Genomic DNA, 20,823 nt, shown 5'->3' on the forward strand with positions numbered 1-20,823 from the left:
TTTGCGTAATATTATTTAATTTCGAGGATTTCTCTCGTGCATAGATAGATCTAATCAAATAAAATCAAATAATTTATCTTTTAACAAGCTATGCGGCACTTTTAGATATTCGTTAGTTTACATTAATTCAACGTTTTAACCTAGTTTATTAAATATAAACAAGGTTAAATATATGCATAATCATCATTAAGGTGGATTCCCACGGCCTGATTGCTTCACAGGCATTGGCAGACGACAGGCGCCTGTCGCCATCCGTCGCCATCTGAACTGAGCGTTCCCACGGCCTGTGTGCGTCCGGCGAGGCCGGTGGACGCTCATTCCTACTAATACCTAATAAATTTTCTTTTTTTTTTAATTCAACGATAGGTATATTTCCATGTGTTAAGTGGGTTTTTATTCGTAACCAGGCATCATTAACATCATTTCTATTTTTATATTGAGGTTTTGAACAATTCCATAGAGCTGGTTCATTTTCGTACAGAGTTAAAAACTCGAAAATAAGTTCGTTCGTCCACTCCATCAGCTACGTAGGCACAAAATTATCGTAGATGCTATCGTACATCGTACGTAGGCACAAAATTATCGTATTTGTACGATAATTATCGGTTCCGAACACTGACGCGCCACAGACGGCAGGCCCTGACGGACGTCGACAGACGCCGTCGCACCGCGCCACGCCGCACCTTTGATCTTAAGGTGGGTTCCCACGGCCGGATTGCTTCACAGATCCGACCGCGCCACACCAGACCACATGCCGTGGGAATCGGCGCGCTTGTGGTCGTCTGCCGAGGCTCGTGCTATCAATTGCAAGTATTTCTTGTTCTTAAGAAATATTAATTACGTTAGAATTATAATGAACTAGGTTTCCGCCCGCGTCTTCGCCCGCGCAGTCAAAGAAAAACCCGCATAGTTCCCGTTCCCGTGGGATTTCCGGGATTGTGTCATTCTCCCGGGATAAAAAGTAGCCTATGTCCTTTCTCGGGTATCCAAATATCTCCATACCAAATAATTATCATGAAAATTGGTTCAGCAGTTTAGGCGTGATTGAGTAACAGACAGACAGACAGAGTTACTTTCGCATTTGTAATATTAGTATGGATGGACCTTAATTATCTTATTTATCTTTGTAGTTTTATAATCTATTAAGCTTATTAAGAAAGTTCGCCTCAAATTTAGGAACTAAATGAACAGTTATGGTCCAGTTTTAAGCACCAGGAAATTATAGCACGAGTCTATAATTAGGGAACAATCAATGTTCAATAAAAAGATGACAAATAACCTTTATTATCCAAATAAGAACAAGGAAAATGACCCATTACTAGCTCTATGAATAATGGAAGTGGAATATTTATTTCTTGGAAAGGATGAATAAACACACAGGTAACTATGATCAGTGATTGTGACGATCAAACGAAACATAATGAGAATGGAATCAAGTTTATTAACATTTTATAATGAGTAAATTCATATTTTATAAATCAATAATAGAATTTAATACGACAGATACATTAATATTTTTATTCAAATACTGATGATTGTTCTCGAGTCGAATTTAATATTATGATATAAATTATACAAAGATATTAATTACTGAAGACTTATATTATATATCATCATATTATTATGATAAACATAATTTCAATAGAATTATAACGAAACTATCATATTCATTATGTTTAAACTTTAAATATCACTCACACTCACATATAATAATATGTTACTCACAATATGCTTATTTCTAGAAAATTCTTGTATACCTGTAGAAAGACAATTTTAACCTTATATTTATATTTCAAAATATGTCAATCACAATGCGTCAAACATATTATTTCATATAAAGAAATTTAATCATATTTAGGAAAAACCGTAATTTGTTAACGTCGAGAGGAAGATAACCATATCAAATTTATATCGATGGATTTAAAATTTAGCTATAAAGCTCAAGCATATTTTCGATTATCATGGGAAATCCCCTTAGATTCATATTTTAATTCCTTAATAAAAAATAATATGATCTAGTCTGTAATAGTTGTAGTTCATTTAATTTATTATGTCTTCAAAAATCTCAAAATAGTTGCAGAGTTAGGAAAATAATGAAATACGACTAGAAATAACGTACATTTTTGTTAAATTAAATTAATATTAAGTATGTCTTCCTTTCACACAAATTAAGGTAAAAGCACCTAATACGGAGGTATTTCGCAACATTTGAAAGTAAGTATCAAAAATAAGCATTTGTAAGTATTTCTAAAGGTGCCAAACCACTTTATCGTTAAAAGTGGAACTTAAATTTTGTATTGCTGTTGAGTCTATGTTTATTTTCATAATATTTCTTATTTTAAAAAAATATTTAAATAGTCATGTCGATTTTCCCTAATACGGAGGTATGATTTTGGTCAGAGCCTAATACTGCGGTAGGCGGCTCCTAATACGGAGGGTCAGATATTATATACATTGAAGTTCCGTACAAATAATATTTGTTAAATAATAGGAATGTGTTAGTAAAGTAAATTGTAAGTTTTTTATTCATTAACCATTGGTTTGATTACGTTGATTCACTTTTAATGTGTTTCATTTATGCTTTTAGTTTTATCGGAAAAAAAACACGCATATCAAATAAGAATCCACAAAAAAAGACACAAAACTTCTTATTTATTTACGCAACCCTAAATCTGGTAATTTTAAGTTCTATGAAATAGGGCCGTAATAGGAGATCATATATAACCTAATACAGAGTTACCTGGAAATATCTACCACCGTAATAGGAAAACTACTCGTGTTTTTAATAATCCTAATTCTGACCCATCAAAAATTCGATAAACAAGAGAATGTAAATGCTTAATCAAATGATAACAGTTTTTTGGCTCAGATGTGTAAAACTCAAATCAACAGTTATACAAAATAAATGATTTGTGATACATTAAAATACACCTTCCTATTTTTACCCCTTCTAAGAAACAAACATTTTGTACTCAACCATTTTCATATTTAACTGGATTTCTAATTAAGAAAACATACCGCAGAATATGGTTTCTAATTTATCAGATTAATAATTATTCCAACTAATCTTGGAATTAATTCAATAAGTAAATAAAATTCAAGTTATAAACAATTAAACATGCCCAGTATTTTTCCTATTTCGGAGTTATGCCACCGTATTAGGATTAATCTATAAAATTTGTATCGTATTACGGCGGTATTTTATTTCTTATTTTTTGGGTAGAAAATGACTTACAAATATGAAACAAGCTATTTAAATAGTGAGTGTAATAGTAGGAAAATGCAATAAACAATACATATACAAACTTGAACGGCTTTTTAATACGAAAAACTTAGTTTATAAATATTAGTGTACTTACTTTTGTTGTTTCGCGTTTGTATGGAAACACCTCTCATGTCGATGCCGTTACACAGATTGATTGATCTTGTTGTGTTGTCTATGTGCTATACTTGCAAACGTTAGTTAAGTCATGGAGTAATAAATTTGGAATAAATAGCTTACGTTTTGGTGTACTTAAAATTTATAAAACAGGAATAAAACTCGAAAAAAGAAATACCACCGTATTAGGAAGCGATTTTGACTACCGCCGTATTAGGAGCCTTTACCTTACTACATCAGTCTCAATGTTATAAATGCTAACTGGTGTAAATTGAGTTACTTTAGTTAATTGTACACGTATACATTTGAAAACATCACGGCCAACTTCTCTCGGCAGGGCTTCATATGTTCAACAATTATGCAGCCTTTTACTTCATAATTATGCTAGTCTTGATTCATTTGGCTTATTAATATCACAGTCTGTGTGAATTCATCTAGTATACTTACGTCATCTGCGTTTCTTCTACAATTTTTTTATTTTTCTTTTTATCTTGGTAATATTGATGTAACATATCCGGTATCCACATGATTAGGAACATCACTAGAATTGCGTTTTGCGCAGTTATACAAATTATGTAACTACCAGTATAATCTCTTATCCAGCCTAGGAAGTAGCCCATAGGAGGGACGATGATTCCCATACTTAACATTCCTAGACCTACAGCTGACGCTACCTGATCCATTCTACATTGTTCTGAGATTGCAATGTTCTTAGATACACTCACCATACTTCTTCCAAAGCCATATAATGATGACATAGCAAGCAACACGAACATATCCGTTTGGTAGGCCAAAACTGTAAAAGAGATCAAATATTATAAATACCTTATTAAGTTAAAGGACATGCAGCTAGATTAGATTAATCCCTTATCAAATTACGTGGAAACATATACCCCAAATATGGAATTTTTGATGGTGATAATATCAATTTACTGCGACAGTAAAATATAAATTAGAGTATCGTGTAAAATAAGTAAATTATTTTCTATTAATTTAAATGCTCAGATCTATTTTGGAATGGTTACTTACTTTGTCTTATTACAAGTAACCAAATACTGGTCAATACCAACGTCATTCTAGCTGATATTTTGAATTTTGATTGCGCTTGCGGCAATGCAAGTCTTCCAATAATATCTGGAAACGCTACGGCTGACATGCAGTTAGCAGTTTCTTGTTTATTCATACCCGCAACCTTCTACAATTAAAAAAAATTTTAAATTTTTAGAATATCATCAATAAATTTGTTATGGAAATAGGAATAAATACCTGCAGGAAAAGTGGATATAGCATGCTGAAGTTTTGTATTGAAATAAATGTTAAAGCTGTTCCGAGTATAACATTTAAAAATCGTGGGCTGGATAAAAGGGAAATATCAAGTAAATCGTATATTTTTTGTAGAATTGTTTTGTTTTTCTTTGGTTCTGCGTGATTATGTCCTAGAAAATAAAAATTATGTACAATATACCTACATTATACATCATAAGATTATGTGAAATACAGGCAATTTTTAATTGAAATGCGTACCATTCATAGGACTATTACCATTTTGATGCATCTGTAATTCGGTATGACTTTGATATATTTTATGAGAACTTTCTTTTTCCTTGCCATTTTCATGCAATACTGTTGGGACAGTTGCGCGTCGAGTACCCTTGTATACGTCATCATTATTTTCGTGATTATTCTCTAATAGCGAAATTTTTTCATCAACTACAACTTCTTCTACTACTTTTTTCATGTGCCATTCCACGGGCTGTATTAACAGCGTTCCAAAAATCTTAAATTACAAATTTTGTTAATTGATTTAAAGAGCTATCAACGGAATCGATATAGGTTGGTATACCTACCCCATGCAAGCTGAGGGAAGAGAGAAGTAAACATGCTCCTCTAAACCCATAATGGTCCAAAAGATATTGCACCACATGAGGCATTATGGTCTGCCCAATACCGGTTCCCGCCAATGCTATTCCAACTGCAATACTCTTTTTCAACTTAAAGTAGCTATTTATGGACACGAATCCAGCATTTTGAATAAAACCTAAGCCTAGACCTGAAATAGAATTAACTGTAAGTATTAATCAACGAATTTTATAGCTAATTGTATGTAGGTATAGTATATGTACCTATATTGTCGCGGATATGGTAAGAAGAAAAAACAAAATGGATTTGATGGGAGGAAACTGCAATATCTGAGCTTTGTTCAGCTGTATAAGAATAAGGTTGGAACAGAACTAGGAGGGTTATATCACGGTGTTTTATTAAAAAATATGAGTAAAATAATTTTAAATGCAACAAAAATACTTGGCACAACACAGCCTGTTTGGAGTTGAAAATTGAAATACTGAAAATATAAACTTTGAAATGACAACATTACCTAAAAGTATGCTGTAACTTATAATCAAATGCACTATGTTCGTTGAAAATCCACTACAGAATATTCCTGTGGTACAGAACACAGCTCCAGTGACGCACACAAATCTGGCTGACGTCAATTTAACTAGAGCACCGGCGATCGGACCACCGAAATTGGACACAAAAAGCATAACACTGAGAACTATGGCCGCTCCTTGCGTCGTGTGTCCCATTGCTTCCAGAGCATCTCCGTATAGCAAGCTGAAGAGGGTCAACATAGACTGATTGAATATCTAAAATAAAATTTCATCTTGATTTAATACTCAAAAAAATTGCTTAAAAATTTTAGAACAATCAGAATATGTATTAAAACTGAATACCACTAGATTTTTGAATATAATAATATGCTTGCCATTAATATAGAAAAAGTTTCGGATTACCTCATATTTGTTATTTTACAGAGTTTCAATGTAAATATACTTTTCATGAATAAATTGAAATAGTAACAATCAAATAACAATCAAATTAATTTACTGAAATTATCTTAAAAGATTCAAATTTCGTTGATATTTCTTCATTTAGCAGTTTTGAGTAATTTATTCAAACATGTTATCTACGGTTCTAGGTTCAAATTATGGGAGGCTATTATGAAATAAAAAGAAAATTACCTATCATATCGTTTGGTAAGAATCCGTGATCTTCATTCAAGGTAATAATATTATGTATCTATGATAATACTAATATAAGTATGTATAAAAATCATCTACCAAATCTATTTAAAAAAAATATAATTCAACACTATATATATTTTAAAAATTGAAGTGTAACTAAAAATCAAGACTTCTGTGTTCGAAGGATCGTGAATAGTGATAAAAAAATTCCTGTATTTTACTTCATTGCTCAATTTCTTGTTTTTATTTTTATTGTACTATATGAAGATACATACTACAAACTTTTATACAATATAACTGCTTACTGGTAGATACCTTAATGATGTTCTTACTTACATTGGAAAGTCCAGTTCCTATTAAAACCATCCACCCCCAACCTCCATCAGGGGGCACTAGTTTTATCCTTTTCTCCGTCCTTGGGAACGCTAATGAATTTTTCTTCGACATGTTTCCTGTTTTTCCTTATGTTTCATTAAAAAACTTCATGTGAGTGTTTTTCTAAAAAAAAATAATTTGTTGTTAACACCCTGAAATAGCGATACGGAAAGGTTAATTTTAACACTTTTGACCGCCAATCTCGAAACGGCTATTATTTTAAGTAGTTACTATAATATCTCTTGATTTGAAAATATGACCTCAGAGTAACTGGTCATTGGACATATTACGTACGTACGACATACGTCATACATGGTATTTATCACAATACCAAGTAGCCGAGTGAACCGAGTCAAATATTAATTACCGGTTGTGGAAAGATATAATGGAAAATAGTGGTAAAAAACCTATACTCTAACATAATATCAGTATAATAGAAGAGTAAAGGTTTTCATAAAACACTTTGTAAACTAGTTTTTTTGTAATTTGCTAGGTAAAATTTATTTATGTAAATTACCATTATATTTTAATCTGTTCCATCTTTATAGAATACTAGCTGCTCCACTCGGTTTCACCCCCGTGGCTCCACTCCTGTTGCCCGTAGCGTGATGAAATATAGCCTATATCCTTCCTCGATAAATGGGCTATCTAACACCGAAAGAATTTTTCAAATCGGACCAGTAGTTCCCGAGATTAGTGCGTTAAAACAAACAAACAAACTCTTCAGCTTTATAATATTAGTATAGATGTGTTAAATACCTAGGATTAATAAAAAGTAAAAATCATCATCATCATCATCTGAGGCTCTACAGCCGCGAGTGGGCCTTGGCCTGGTCTAGTATTTTCTTCCAGACATCTCGATCCTTTGCCCGGGTTCTCCAATTTTTCACATCTATCGTCTTTAAGTCCTGTTCCACGCCATCCAACCAACGGAGCTTTGGTCTTCCACGATTTCTACGTCCATCTGGTTTTCCATCAAGCAGACGCAGAGGAGCCCTGTTGTCGTCCATACGTGCAACGTGTCCGGCCCAGCGTAAACGGCCGAGTTTTATGGTCTTTATGACATTCGGCTCCTTGTACATTCCATAAAGCTCATGATTATACCGTGTTCTCCAACGTCTATTTTCCAGCACAGCACCGAATATTCGTCTGAGGATTTTTCGTTCGAAGACCAGCAGGCAATCCTCATCTTTTTTGCTCAAGACCCAGCTTTCGGACCCATATGTTAGTACCGGTCTTAGTAGGGTCTTGTATAGCAGTACCTTTATGTTTCGGGATAGCAGTTTCGATCGAAAATATCTCAGAAGGCCGAAGTAGCACTTGTTTGCAGCCATGATTCGTTTGCATATTTCTGCAGATATTTCGTTCTGGTCTGATATTAATGATCCCAGGTACACAAAGTCATGTACAGCCGCGAATGTCTTGTCGCCGATGACAATATCCTGCCGAGTTTCGCTCGGGGTCCTAGTGGCTTTCAGGTATTTTAGTAAGTAAAAATAACTAATTAAAATAAATGAAAATTGTGATGTGTACCTATTGTTACACTTTGAATTATGGGCTGACCGTTGATTGAGTGCATGTGATTGATGAGAGTTTACAAATAAATTATTATAAGAGATGTGACGAAATTCAAACAAGAACTAGAAAATTACCTATCATAATATGTAGATACTCACTAGTTTACTAGTTACTAGTTTCGCTTTTTACTTTTTACACGGTAATAATATTATCCCACCAAAAACATAAATGTAAAAATTGGAGCCAATTTCAATCGTTGACTTAATTTGCCGAAAAAAGAATTGAGATCTAAATGTGTGCCAAGTTCTGAAGACAGTCCAGAAATTTATTTACAAAGATGTATTAAGTTCTTAGGTGAACTGAAATCTCAATTGTTTTATTTTCCCTTAGAGAACAACGTTTATTCCAAAATATGACTTTTCTCTTGTATGTTATGAATGTCTGCGCACATTGCCCGGTCATTATCTGCAATTTTTTAAACTCGTTTTCTGTTAAAAAAAATTACATGATTTTCTAAACATCCAGCGTGAATTTGTACACACACTATAATAACCAAGATGCAAAGAACGTCGTAGAAGAATCGTCGCCTTACCCCATGACGTGACGGTATTGCTATGACGCGATCTTGAAATCTTACTCTCAACGCGCCTAAAGATGTTACACTTATATTAATATTAATATTACCCAAATTAAATCATTTCTACCTTCGATGAAGCCTTCTTCCATGACACTGAAATTAAAATTAAACTTAACACTCATATAAATAAAGAATAAATAAATGTGAATACTTATGTAAAATTATATTATAATTATTATTTTCAACTGTATGAGCAATATTTTTATTACAATTTTCTTTTATTTTACGTTGAATAACAGTTTTCAATAAAGAAATCATACAATCGAAGTAATCAGCCCTAGCGCTCTAGCGCGAGTGAGTGTGATGACGTCAAGGCGCATCGAATCCACAGAATATGTTTCGTGAAAAAATATTATGTAAATTTCAATCCATACTAATATTATAAATGCGAAAGTAGCTCTGTCTGTCAGTCTGTTACTCAATCACGCCTTAACTACTGAACCAAATTGCATATAATTGGTATAGAGATATTTTGATACCCGAGAAAGGACATAGGATAGGTTTTATCCCAGAAATCTCACGGGAACGGGAACTATGCGGGTTTTGCTTTGACTGCGCGGGCGATGCCGCGGGTGGAAAGCTAGTAATCTATATCTCAGTCATTTATTGGTGGATTTCAAAATTTTTTCAGCTATTGATTAGTTTCGATCTAAGTATATTCTAACACTATTATGGTGAATATAATATTTTCAACATGAGAAAACTTTTCCATTTTTACCTACTTACTTATTTAAAAAATTAATGCATGTCTAATATTTAACAACGAAAATAACGTCTTGCAATAAAAAATGTATGTCTGATGGATCTATCTAAAGGCAAAAGATTAAAAATTACGCGTTAAAAATGACTTTAAATTAAGGATATTTTCCTGTGCAGATAAGATGCGCATTAATAAACGCAACCACTGCGGCCAGCCAGACAGCCCGGACTATAACCAAAATAGCAAGAGGAACAGCATATCAAATAACCAACTATACTAAAATTCTCTCTTGTCAACGTTGATACGATACGTTTCTTTATCTGATAACAATATTTGCGTGCAATATTTATGCTAATAAGATTGAGATTATTATCAAATATTAAACAAAAAATTATCTTATTCATAAGATAATTTTTTGTTAAAACACGTTCATGAACGTGTTTTTAATTAAATTTACTTGATAATTATTGTGTATGTATCTAGTACATAATATATACCTATCACATACATTTTATAATGATTGGAAATTTATTATAGCTAAATTGGTCTAATAATAATTTAGTTGTAGTAGATATTATTAAAGACATTATTTATACGTATATTTTTTGGCAAAATTTTAAAGTATACTTGTGTGTGTTAATAATTATGAAATACATATCATGTTTTAGGACAATGTTAGAACGCAGATCTGCTAATAACTAATTATAGTCTTGCGAACTCTAGAACAGCTGGGCCGATTTAACTGATTTTGGTTTTGAAATGTTTGTCATACATGAAGTAACGGGTGACACGAAGTTCTTTAATACTTATTATTTTATAAGTGCAAGAAGTGTGTGCTTATTATATTTTAAGCTCAACTTGCAACTATAGGGTAAATTTATTATGATATAATATTGGTGTACAAATAATCTTCTTAATGTATATAAATCTCGTGTCACAATGTTTGTCCTCAATGGACTCCTAAACCTCTTAACCGATTATAATAAAATTCGCACACCATGTGCAGTTCGATCCAACTTGAGAGATAGGATAGGTTTTATCCCGGAAATCCCTCGGGAACGGGAACTATGCGGGTTTTTCTTTGAAAACGCGGGCAAAGCCGCGGGCGGAAAGCTAGTCTTAATATATATAAATCTCGTGTCACAATGTTTGTCCTCAATGGACTCCTAAACCACTTAACCGATTATAATAAAATTCGCACACCATGTGCAGTTCGATCCAACTTGAGAGATAGGATAGGTTTTATCCCGGAAATCCCTCGGGAACGGGAACTATGCGGGTTTTTCTTTGAAAACGCGGGCGAAGCCGCGGGCGGAAAGCTAGTGAATTATAAATAATAACTATTTAATCACTAATATGTGGCTAGCAACTAGTTTTTCCTATCAGATCATATATTTTCCAAACACTAATTCCCTTTACCAGCTTTCTATATTGATTTAAAACAAACGTACGATAATGGTTGGATTACTTCGCAATTAATCACCTGGAAAAATAATATGATAGTATCGAACAAATATTACCTATTTGAAAATCGAACTTTCAAATATATTTAAATATACAGACTTTAATCACAGGTCACTGGCATAGCAGTTTTAAAATTTTTATTTTCTCTCTTTTCACATTAGTGGAAAACATTTTACACCGAAATATTCTAATGTATATCAGCTATAATATATCTAACTATAAAATAAAAAAAATGGTTAGTGAAATCAGTGCCTATAGCTACAGTTAAGACAGGGGTCCACAAAACTTAATACCATTAGAGCCTTACCTAAATCATATGTAAAGTCATAATCCACACAAAGTCAGGTCACGAAACATACACGTTTGCACTACCTAAATAATTATTTATTGTTAGGTACATACAACCGATCGATGTGGACGCACACGCGTAAATGGGATATCAAGATCGTAATAAATTTATTAAGTGTTGCAATGTTATCAATGCGTAAGCACATTTTTCATTTCGCACCCTATTTGAAGCATACGTACCTAATAGAATGAATGACGTATATCTGGCAAAATTTTCTTCATATTTTTATCAGCATACTAGGTATGTATTATTTCGTAATTGCATAAGACCAATCCATCATCATCATCATTATTTATAGGCGGGTCTACACAGAGCGAGCAGCCTCGCTAAGCAATTGCTGCTCGAAGCATTTCAGTCCACTTGTCTAAAACTAGATTTTTCTAGTCACTACATAGTATAAAACAAAGTCGCTTTTTCTGTGCCTATAATTCTTATGTTCCTATATTTTGTGAGGTTCTAAAAACTAGCCTCATCAAATTATGGGGTTCAATAGGTCATTAGTTGTTTGCTTTGTGAAAATAATTATATTATTCAAATTAAAAAGTCATATTTTGGAATAAACATTGTTCTCTAAGGGAAAATAAAACAATTGAGTTTTCAGTCAACCTAAGAACTTAATACATCTTTGTAAATAAATTTCTGACTGTCTGCAGAACTTGGCACACATTTAGATCTCATTTCTTTTTTTGGAAAATTTAGTCAACGATTGAACTCGGCTCCAATTTTTACATTTATGTTTTTGGTGGGATATCATTACTTTTTGTACAGAAAATTACTCTGCAAATTTGATTTACTTTATGAATATAATACTTTTTGTATACGAATTTTTTTTTTATTTTTTCTTGCGGTTTCTCTGTATGGTTTGTTTTGTATTATTTTCTATATTTTCTTGTATGTTATGAATGTCAGCGCACATTGCCCCGTCATTATCTGCAATTTTTTAAACTCGTTTTCTGTTTAAAAGATTACATGATTTTCTTAACATCCAGCGTGAATTTGTACACATTATTACCAAGATGCAAAGATCGTTGTAGAAAAATCGTCTCCTTACTCCATGATATGACGGTATTGCCATGACGCGATCTTGAAATTTTACTCTAAACGCGCCTTAAGATGTTTCTCTTATATTAATATTTCGCAAATTAAATCATTTCGACCTTCGACGAAGCCTTCTTCCATTACAATGAAATTAAAACTAAACTAAATAAATGTGAATATGCAAAATTATATATTATTTTTAACTGTATGAGCAATATTTTTATTACAATTTCCTTTTATTTTACGTTGAATAACAGTTTTGAATAAAGAAATAATGCAATCGAAGTAATCCGCCCTAGCGATACTAGCGCGAGTGAGTGTGATGTCAGAGGCGCATCGAATCTACAGATGTTTCGTGCTAAAATATGTAAACTTCAATAATCTATATCTCAGTCATTTATTGATGGATTTCAAATTTTTTTTCGGCCACTGATTAGTTTTGATCTACTTTTTAAGACTAGTAAGGTGAATATAATATTTTCTATTTTTATAAACTTTTCCATTTTTCCATACAAACAAAATTAATGTCATTGAAAAAAAATTAAATACAGATAAATTCAGTATTTACTGATTTTTTCCTTTGTACACACACTATTACCTAGTTGATTACAAAATTTTAACTTTCTAGGTCATCTGGAAGTGGGTTAGGTTTTGTATATATCAATGAGTCAGTCAGTCTTAAAAATTGCGATTTTTGGACATTAATATCTACGCAACTCTGTATTTATGAAAATTAAATCTGTATTTATGAAAATTAAGGTTCTTGTTTACCTTGGGGTCCTCTTGATATGTACCAAATTTGGTTTATTTAACTTAAATAGTTTTCGAGTTATTAGGGGGTGAAAAGTGGCTCCAAATGGTTCGTGTAAATATACACACGCTGCTGCTCGCCAGTTCTCTTCGCTTGAACTCGGCTTGACACGCTGCCACGTGTCTAGATTATTCAATTTCGAGAATTTCTCTCATGCATACATCTATTAACAAGTCGTGCGGCATTTTTAGATATTCGTAAGTTTACATTAATTCAACGTTTTAACCTAGTTTATAAAATATAAACAAGGTCAAATATATGCATAATCATCATTAATAAGTTATTTGGGGAGCCTTGAAAATTTTATCAAAACTCAATTAAAACGTGAAAGGCTCTGCTCAAAGGAATCCCGCTAAAACAAAGAACTTACTAAGCCATTACTCGTTATTAATCGTAGTGAAATTCTTTCAGCAATGAAGCTAGCTTAGGATTCTAATGGTCCAAGAAATAAATTATTTCTTGTTCTTAAGAAATATTAATAACGTTAGAATTATAAAGAATTTGAACCGAGGGTTCGTTTGACTAATTGTCACATCTTTATGAGTACCTAAGTTGGTTATAATTTTTTGCACAGTATTTTGTGAATTGTGAGCGAAATAAATAAAAACACGAAAGAAAATAAATAACTGAAGCAATTTACGTTAAAACACCACTTATTATCTTAACTGTACTCTTAATGTATATTTAGATCGTCGTTTTGTTTATTTAGATTAGTCACAACATCTTGTAATTCTTGTCTCATTGTGACAAATTATGGTCATCAGGTTAACTATTAATTTTAATTAGGCCAACGTTAACCTTCATCTTAATTTTCATATTTAAAACGATACACGTAAACGTAAGAAAAATATAAATATCTATATACAATAAGTGTCAAGCGCGTCACACACGGTGACCCCAAATGACCCGAAATTTTGTGGGTCATTTGTAACAGGATGGCGGTTCTACAGGGGTCTTAGTACGCAATGACAAAAAGAAAAATGATGGTCAGAACGTTGATACCGGATACCTTAAGATACTATAACGTTTTATATTAGAGTATCTTAACATAAAATATTCATATCTTCACCGTGTGTGACGCGCTTTAATATTGTTCATATATTGTAACCGCGTGATTATTTTTAAAAGTATGTACCTTCCATCATATTGGCATTTATTTAATCGCAAACGATTTACTAATACAAAATTGTAGGCACTCCATATCCTACGTCATTCCAAGTCTTTAGTGTAAATGTTTTTGGTAATAGAGTACAGTTCTAAAATGCGCGCTGTTCGATCGTGATGGTGTGAGGATTACGGATTTGCTGAATGCCTACGTTCCGAGTACGGTATTTACACGATCGTCGGCGCCGACATACAGATAAATTGTAAATTCTTGGAATTCTGCAGTATCGTTCAAATAACAACTGTAATAGCGTTATTGTAGGAATGAATTTCGTTTAACAATAACGATGTGGTTAAAAGTGAAATTATATGCTGACAAAATATAGAGCAAAATAAAGACAGTAGACACTCTCTTTTTTTCTTTTTTTGACAGATATATTTCCAAAAAATTTATATATATTATGTTATTTGTATAAATTTATAAATATATATGTTACTAGTGGTCCACCCCGGCTTCGCCCGTGGTACATATTTCGCAATAAAAGGTAGCCTATGTCCTTTCTCGGGTATCAAAATATCTCCATACCAAATTTCATGCAAATTGGTTCAGTAGTTTAGGCGTGATTGAGTAACAGACAGACAGACAGAGTTACTTTCGCATTTATAATATTAGTATGGATTTGTATCAAAGAGGACCTTGAAATAAATATACTTAATATATAAAATATTTATTTTTTAATAGATAGCTTTAAACTCGCTTTATTTATATTCATAGTTTCTTTAACTACAGCACCTTTCAATCATTAAAGCCAGCATTCCTCCTTATATGAGTAAAATTCATAAAATTTAAAAAACTGGAATATATAAAAAATTGTGTGATGTAATGTGATAAAAAAACATTAGCTCGGGTATGAATTATTGCGGTTACAATGTGATGATGTGTAAATTAATTATTGTTCCAGTCATACATATTTCACATACTTGGGACTATGGGATTTCCCATACACGTTTACATTATAATATTATATTATAGTATGCTCAGATATAGGGAATTGTAATATTCTATATGCATTAAATCGTTATATTAATATTATAATTTTTTTTTTAAATATAAATTGAAAATAATAAGGTAGAGCATACAATACTTTAAGTGTTCGGTGGCCAGCGTTTGGCTACCACTATAACATAATTTTTATATATTTGCTTCTTAATTTTGATAATAATTGCGGTCTAGGCGTCTTAACTTGTTTTCTGATGATTACCAATTATATATGGCCCATAATAACTATCTTATTTATCTTTCTAGTTTTATTATCTCTAAATGAATCTCTTCACAGATTTTGAAAAAGATTGAACGGTTATTGTCCAGTCTTAAAGCACCATGAATCTATAGCACGAGTCTATAATTAGAGAACAACCCATGTTCAATAAAATGATGACAAATAACCTTTATTATCCAAATAAGAACAAGGAAAATGACCCATTACTAGCTCTATGAATAATGGAAGTGGAATATTTATTTCCTGGAAAGGATGAATAAACACAGGTAACTATGATCAGTGATTGTGACGATCAAACGAAACATAATGAGAATGGAATCAAGTTTATTAACATTGTATAATGAAAGTGTAAATGCATACTTATAAAACAATAATAGACAGATTAATTTGATATTGCAGTTTTGTCTATTATTGTATAATAAAAATATTTATTAACTGTCATAAGTTAATAAATATTTTTATTCAAAAACTGATCGTTGTTCGTATTTGTTCTCGAGTCGACTATAAAATTTAATAAAAATGAAATTGATACTCATTTGATGTTATTTACTAAAGACTCTATATAAGATCATCATGTTACAATAAAAATAATTTAAATTGAAATTATCAAGGAACGGACTATCGCATATTATATAATTTTTATGATACAACGCAAAAAAACAAGAATTTCTAGAAAATTAATTCCAATACTTACCAATCTGTAGAAACACATTTTCAACCTCATTTATAACGGGTGATTTTTTAAGAGGTATAGGATTTGATTTTCAAAAAAAAAAAAACAAAAATTTGAAAAATTTCATGTAACCAATAATGTAATGGATAGAACGATCAATATAATTTAATGTTTGAAGATGATTTCATGCAAATACTGGCCGCGGCTCCGGTTCAGATGGTCCATTCGCAAGGCCCAATGTCGGCACACTCTCTACAACATATCGGCTGGTATATGAAGAATAAATGCTTCAACATTGGCTCCCAGTACGTCAATCATTGCTGGTTTATCCCTGTAGGCATAAGAAATAGTCCAAAGGCGTTAGATCACACGAACTAGGCGGCCAATCGACGGGCCCAAAACGTGAGATAAACTGTTCGCCGAAGGCGGCTCTCAATTGGGCTATTGTTTCGCGTGCTGTGTGCGTGCTGGCATGTGGCACCGTCTTTTAGAAACAACATGTGAGGAATGTCTAATTCTTCCATTTTGGGCAAAAAAAAAATCTTCAATCGAAGAAGTGCATCGCGCACTTCTTAACCGACTTCACACTCTCTTAACCGAGCATGAATTTTGATAGTAAAATTCAATAATTTGCAAGCGTTGTTCGTTCGTAAGTCGATTCATGGTTAAATTGTAGACCAAACTGAACAAGTTTGATAAAGACACAAGACACGATTCACGCGTGATCTATCAAGTCAGTATTGCCAAAAAGATACAAGCAAAAAAATCACCCTTTATTCAAAATTTGTCAATCACAATGCGTCAAACGTGTTACATATAAAGAAATGAAAACGTATGTAGGAAAAACCGTAAACTGTTAACATCGAGAGGAAGATAACCAAATATCAAATTTATATCGATGGATTTAAAATTAGCTATAAAGCTCATGCATATTTTCGGTTATTGTGGGAAATCACCTTAGATTCATATTTTAATTCCTTAATAAAAAATAATATTATCTAGATTCTAGGCTATATAATATAATCTAAGATCAGTAATTCTACTTACTCCCCTATCGAAAATATTTTACGGGTTTTGTAAAAATAAATCTTCAGCGAATGTAAACATAAAACTAATTAATTAATCAAATGTAAACTGGTTTATAAATACCAAGAGTATCGCCAGTTCCTTGTAATATAATTAAAACGTCGCCTAGGTATCGTTCATTTCCACGTAACAACACCTTTAAACCAGAAAATGGATGAAATAGAGAAGTTGTTAAAAGAAATACGACATTTCTCATCTCTGTTTATTACCGTACATTAGTTATACAGCTTCCGTAGTGTCGTTTCGGTATGAAATGGGAACTAATGAGATTTTGATGTTTTTTTGACTGAGTTTTTATTTTTCTCGACACTGGCATTCAATAGGACGTCCTTCAACAACTTTACTAACTTATTTTTAAGAAGTGACCGCATTACCTTATAAGTTTTTAATATATCAGTAACAAAATTATTAATATTTATTACATTCTTATTGTATTTTAATAACAATTTATTTACAGCATATTTAAAAGTGCGTATGTAAAATTAAAACTTACAAATATATAACTATGTAGGTACATTCATAGTGTATAAATAGTGTGATTGATAGCACATTATGCTATTCCACAACATGCGTAAAAAATTAAAACGCTTAATAATATACGCATAAAACCTCTCCGTGATACACATGATTAACGAACTATAACACAATGCAAACATCAAACAACCAGATGTGGTTATATCATTACTTGATTGTTTCAAAGGCACTGTTTCCCGGGAAATCATTTCTTAGAATATGTAAGGTTAATTGGGTTAAACAGAATATATTAATGTATAATTAACAGATGCATATTTAAGCATCTAAAAATATAAATCTATATCTATAGATACTTACTAGCGGTTCACCCCAGCTTCGCCCGTGGTACCTACATGTTTTCGTTTTTTTTTTCATAAAAACTATCCTATCTCTCAAGTTGGATCGAACTGCATATGGTGTGCGAATTTTATTATAATCGGTTTAGTGGTTTAGGAGTCCATTGAGGACAAACATTGTGACACGAGATTTATATATATTAAGAATAAGATAATAAATCTGTAGAGAGGCCAATTCTGTACATGAAGTATATTTAAAAAAAATAATGAAGGGGTGATAAGGGATCGCTACTGATGCCAAAAATGCAATCAGTAAAATTTTTGTCTGTCTGTCTGTCTGTCTGTATATTCGTTATATAAACAAAAACTACACGACGGATTTAAACGAAATTTGGCACAATTTATTCTTCATACTCCTGGGCAGGTTATAGTATACTTTTTATTACGCTACGATCAATATGAGCAGAGCAGTGAAGGGAAATATTGGGAAAACGGGAGAAGTTACTCCATTTAAGCTTCCGTCGCGTGCGTCGTTGCGTATAAAAAATAATATGTAACTAGCAACTGTATGTACCCAAAGTCATATCCAGGTCTTCGAACCTCAAATGCCGGTGGCATGGCCGGCGGCTGTGCCGCCGGCAATTGCAAAGGCATTTGCGAAGGCATTTGCGAAGGCATTTGCGAAGGCATTTGCGAAGGCATTTGCGAAGGCATTTGCGAAGGCATTTGCGAAGGCATTTGCGAAGGCGTTTGCGAAGGCGTTTGCGAAGGCGTTTGCGAAGGCGTTTGCGAAGGCGTTTGCGAAGGCGTTTGCGAAGACGTTTGCGAAGGCGTTTGCGAAGGCATTTGCGAAGGCATTTGGCATCTTCATGGTTTTTTATTACCCTATACAATTTGAGATCGTCGGCGAACATTTGGTACTTAGACGTAATGTTGGCACCTAGGTCGTTAACGTACAGAAGAAAAAAGAGAGGACCGAGGTGAGAGCCTTGAGGTACGCCTGAGGGTACTGGTCGAGCGACTGACTTGTAACCTCTGAGTGTAACTAATTGGGACCTATTACGAAGATATGATTCGCACCATCTGAGCAGAGAGCCGCAAATACCTGCGTGGTACAACTTTTGGACAAGAAGGCCAAAAGTCAACCATGTCAAATGCCTTGGAGAAATCTGTATAGATAGCATGAATTTCATTTTGTTTTTCGAGCTCTTCATTGATGTCGCTGACGTATTCCAAAAGGTTAGACATGGTTGAACGCCCTGGAAGAAATCCGTGTTGACAGGGGTCAAACCAAACCACAGGGTCAAACAGAGGTTTGAGATGAAAATAAAATCTGTTGTAAATTTCCTACCTTTAGTAGGAACTGAATTTTATAGTGACCTTTAACTTTTAAATCTGGGGGCACTAATATGTGGCTTGGCCGTTCGTTACTACAAGAACTATTGTATAACACAAAAGTAATGAACAGTGAATTAATTTTTCACCTTACGCCGATGTGAATGTAGCGAAATGGCCAAGCCACATATTTTGACTAAGGTGTAGAGTTTGTGAAGTTAGGCCTTGTAGAGTTAGGGCGTGTAGTGTTAGAAGCTTGGCTCTACATGAGATCTGATAACTTTTTGACAGTGCGAGTCATAAGGGCTCGTCTTGGCAACATTTTACATGAAAATGTTTTTGGTGGGATAACGTTTTACATGGAGGCACTTTTTAATTAATTACCAAAGTACATAATTAGTAGATATTATGTCGTTATTTCTATTGATAAAATTGATTCATAGATATATTAAAAGTCCATGTTATGGGATACTAAATTATCTATGAAATTAATATCGATATTGCTTTACTGGCTAGTTAGTGGCTACTGACCTTCATACACAGATAAAAAATCCAATCAAATACGTAGTCGATACTAGATGCCTATGATTCGCGTTGTAATCTAAATATATACCAAACTAGCTGTGCCCGCGACTTCGTCCGCGTGGAATAGTGACTGCATAGTAGTTACTACTTATCTTAAATTATTGAGTAAACACAGACTACCATAAATAATTAAAAGAACTGTAAGTAAAATTTATTACTAAACTGAGCTAAACAAAAAAAAATGCCTTATTAATTTTCTACGTAAAATTTCTTTTAAATTATGTCATATTATTTTTAGGCACCAGGGGGGAGGGGAGCAAATTTCTTTTCCTTCCTTCCTTGTATGGATGTTTTTAACTATGTATCGTGCAGCAACTGATCAGCTAAATCGATACTCAGTTTTTATCAAATCCAGCACAAAATCCAAATCAGATCTTTCCTGAATCCTGTCTCACGCCTGTAGGTAGTAACTAAACCGTTTAGACCGTGCAATAAAAATTAAATAAATAAAAAAAATAGCGCTACGATTAAAAGTGCATACATAGAAAAAGGAATAAATAATTTCACAAACTTCCCGAAGATTTTTAAAATAAATACCATTTTAAATATTTATAAAAAAAAAACAAAGTCATCGGGGCTGCCATGCCAACATCATCATAATATACCTCATTATCAAAATACATATATGGTACCTACTTAATTTTAAAGATCGTCGGG

At 32.8% G+C, this 20,823-nt stretch overlaps 2 protein-coding genes across 6 annotated transcripts; both read right to left on the minus strand.

Annotated features, from left to right (window-relative positions):
• Positions 1-3,675: 3,675 nt before the first annotated feature.
• On the minus strand, positions 3,676-11,816 carry LOC123693080 (monocarboxylate transporter 2-like). Of its 5 annotated transcripts, none has more exons than XM_045638059.1 (8): positions 11,625-11,816; positions 6,739-6,900; positions 5,754-6,024; positions 5,227-5,429; positions 4,922-5,156; positions 4,646-4,815; positions 4,409-4,574; positions 3,676-4,175 (listed from the first exon to the last, which is right to left on the minus strand). In XM_045638059.1, exons 2-8 carry the CDS (start codon positions 6,847-6,849, stop codon positions 3,823-3,825), a joined length of 1,509 nt encoding a protein of 502 aa, XP_045494015.1. In that variant the 5' UTR covers positions 6,850-6,900; positions 11,625-11,816; the 3' UTR covers positions 3,676-3,822. The 5 variants fall into 5 exon arrangements, with proteins under 5 accessions (XP_045494015.1, XP_045494007.1, XP_045493987.1 ...); XM_045638051.1 differs by having other exon boundaries at positions 4,409-4,571; positions 4,904-5,156; XM_045638031.1 differs by having other exon boundaries at positions 4,904-5,156; positions 11,625-11,815.
• LOC123691743 lies at positions 7,584-19,494 on the minus strand. Its single transcript, XM_045636323.1, has 2 exons — positions 19,352-19,494; positions 7,584-8,241 (listed from the first exon to the last, which is right to left on the minus strand). Exons 1-2 carry the CDS (start codon positions 19,492-19,494, stop codon positions 7,584-7,586), a joined length of 801 nt encoding a protein of 266 aa, XP_045492279.1.
• Positions 19,495-20,823: the final 1,329 nt, after the last annotated feature.

This window comes from Colias croceus, chromosome 1, assembly GCF_905220415.1.
Source record: "Colias croceus chromosome 1, ilColCroc2.1".
Classification (NCBI taxonomy): domain Eukaryota; kingdom Metazoa; phylum Arthropoda; class Insecta; order Lepidoptera; family Pieridae; genus Colias; species Colias croceus.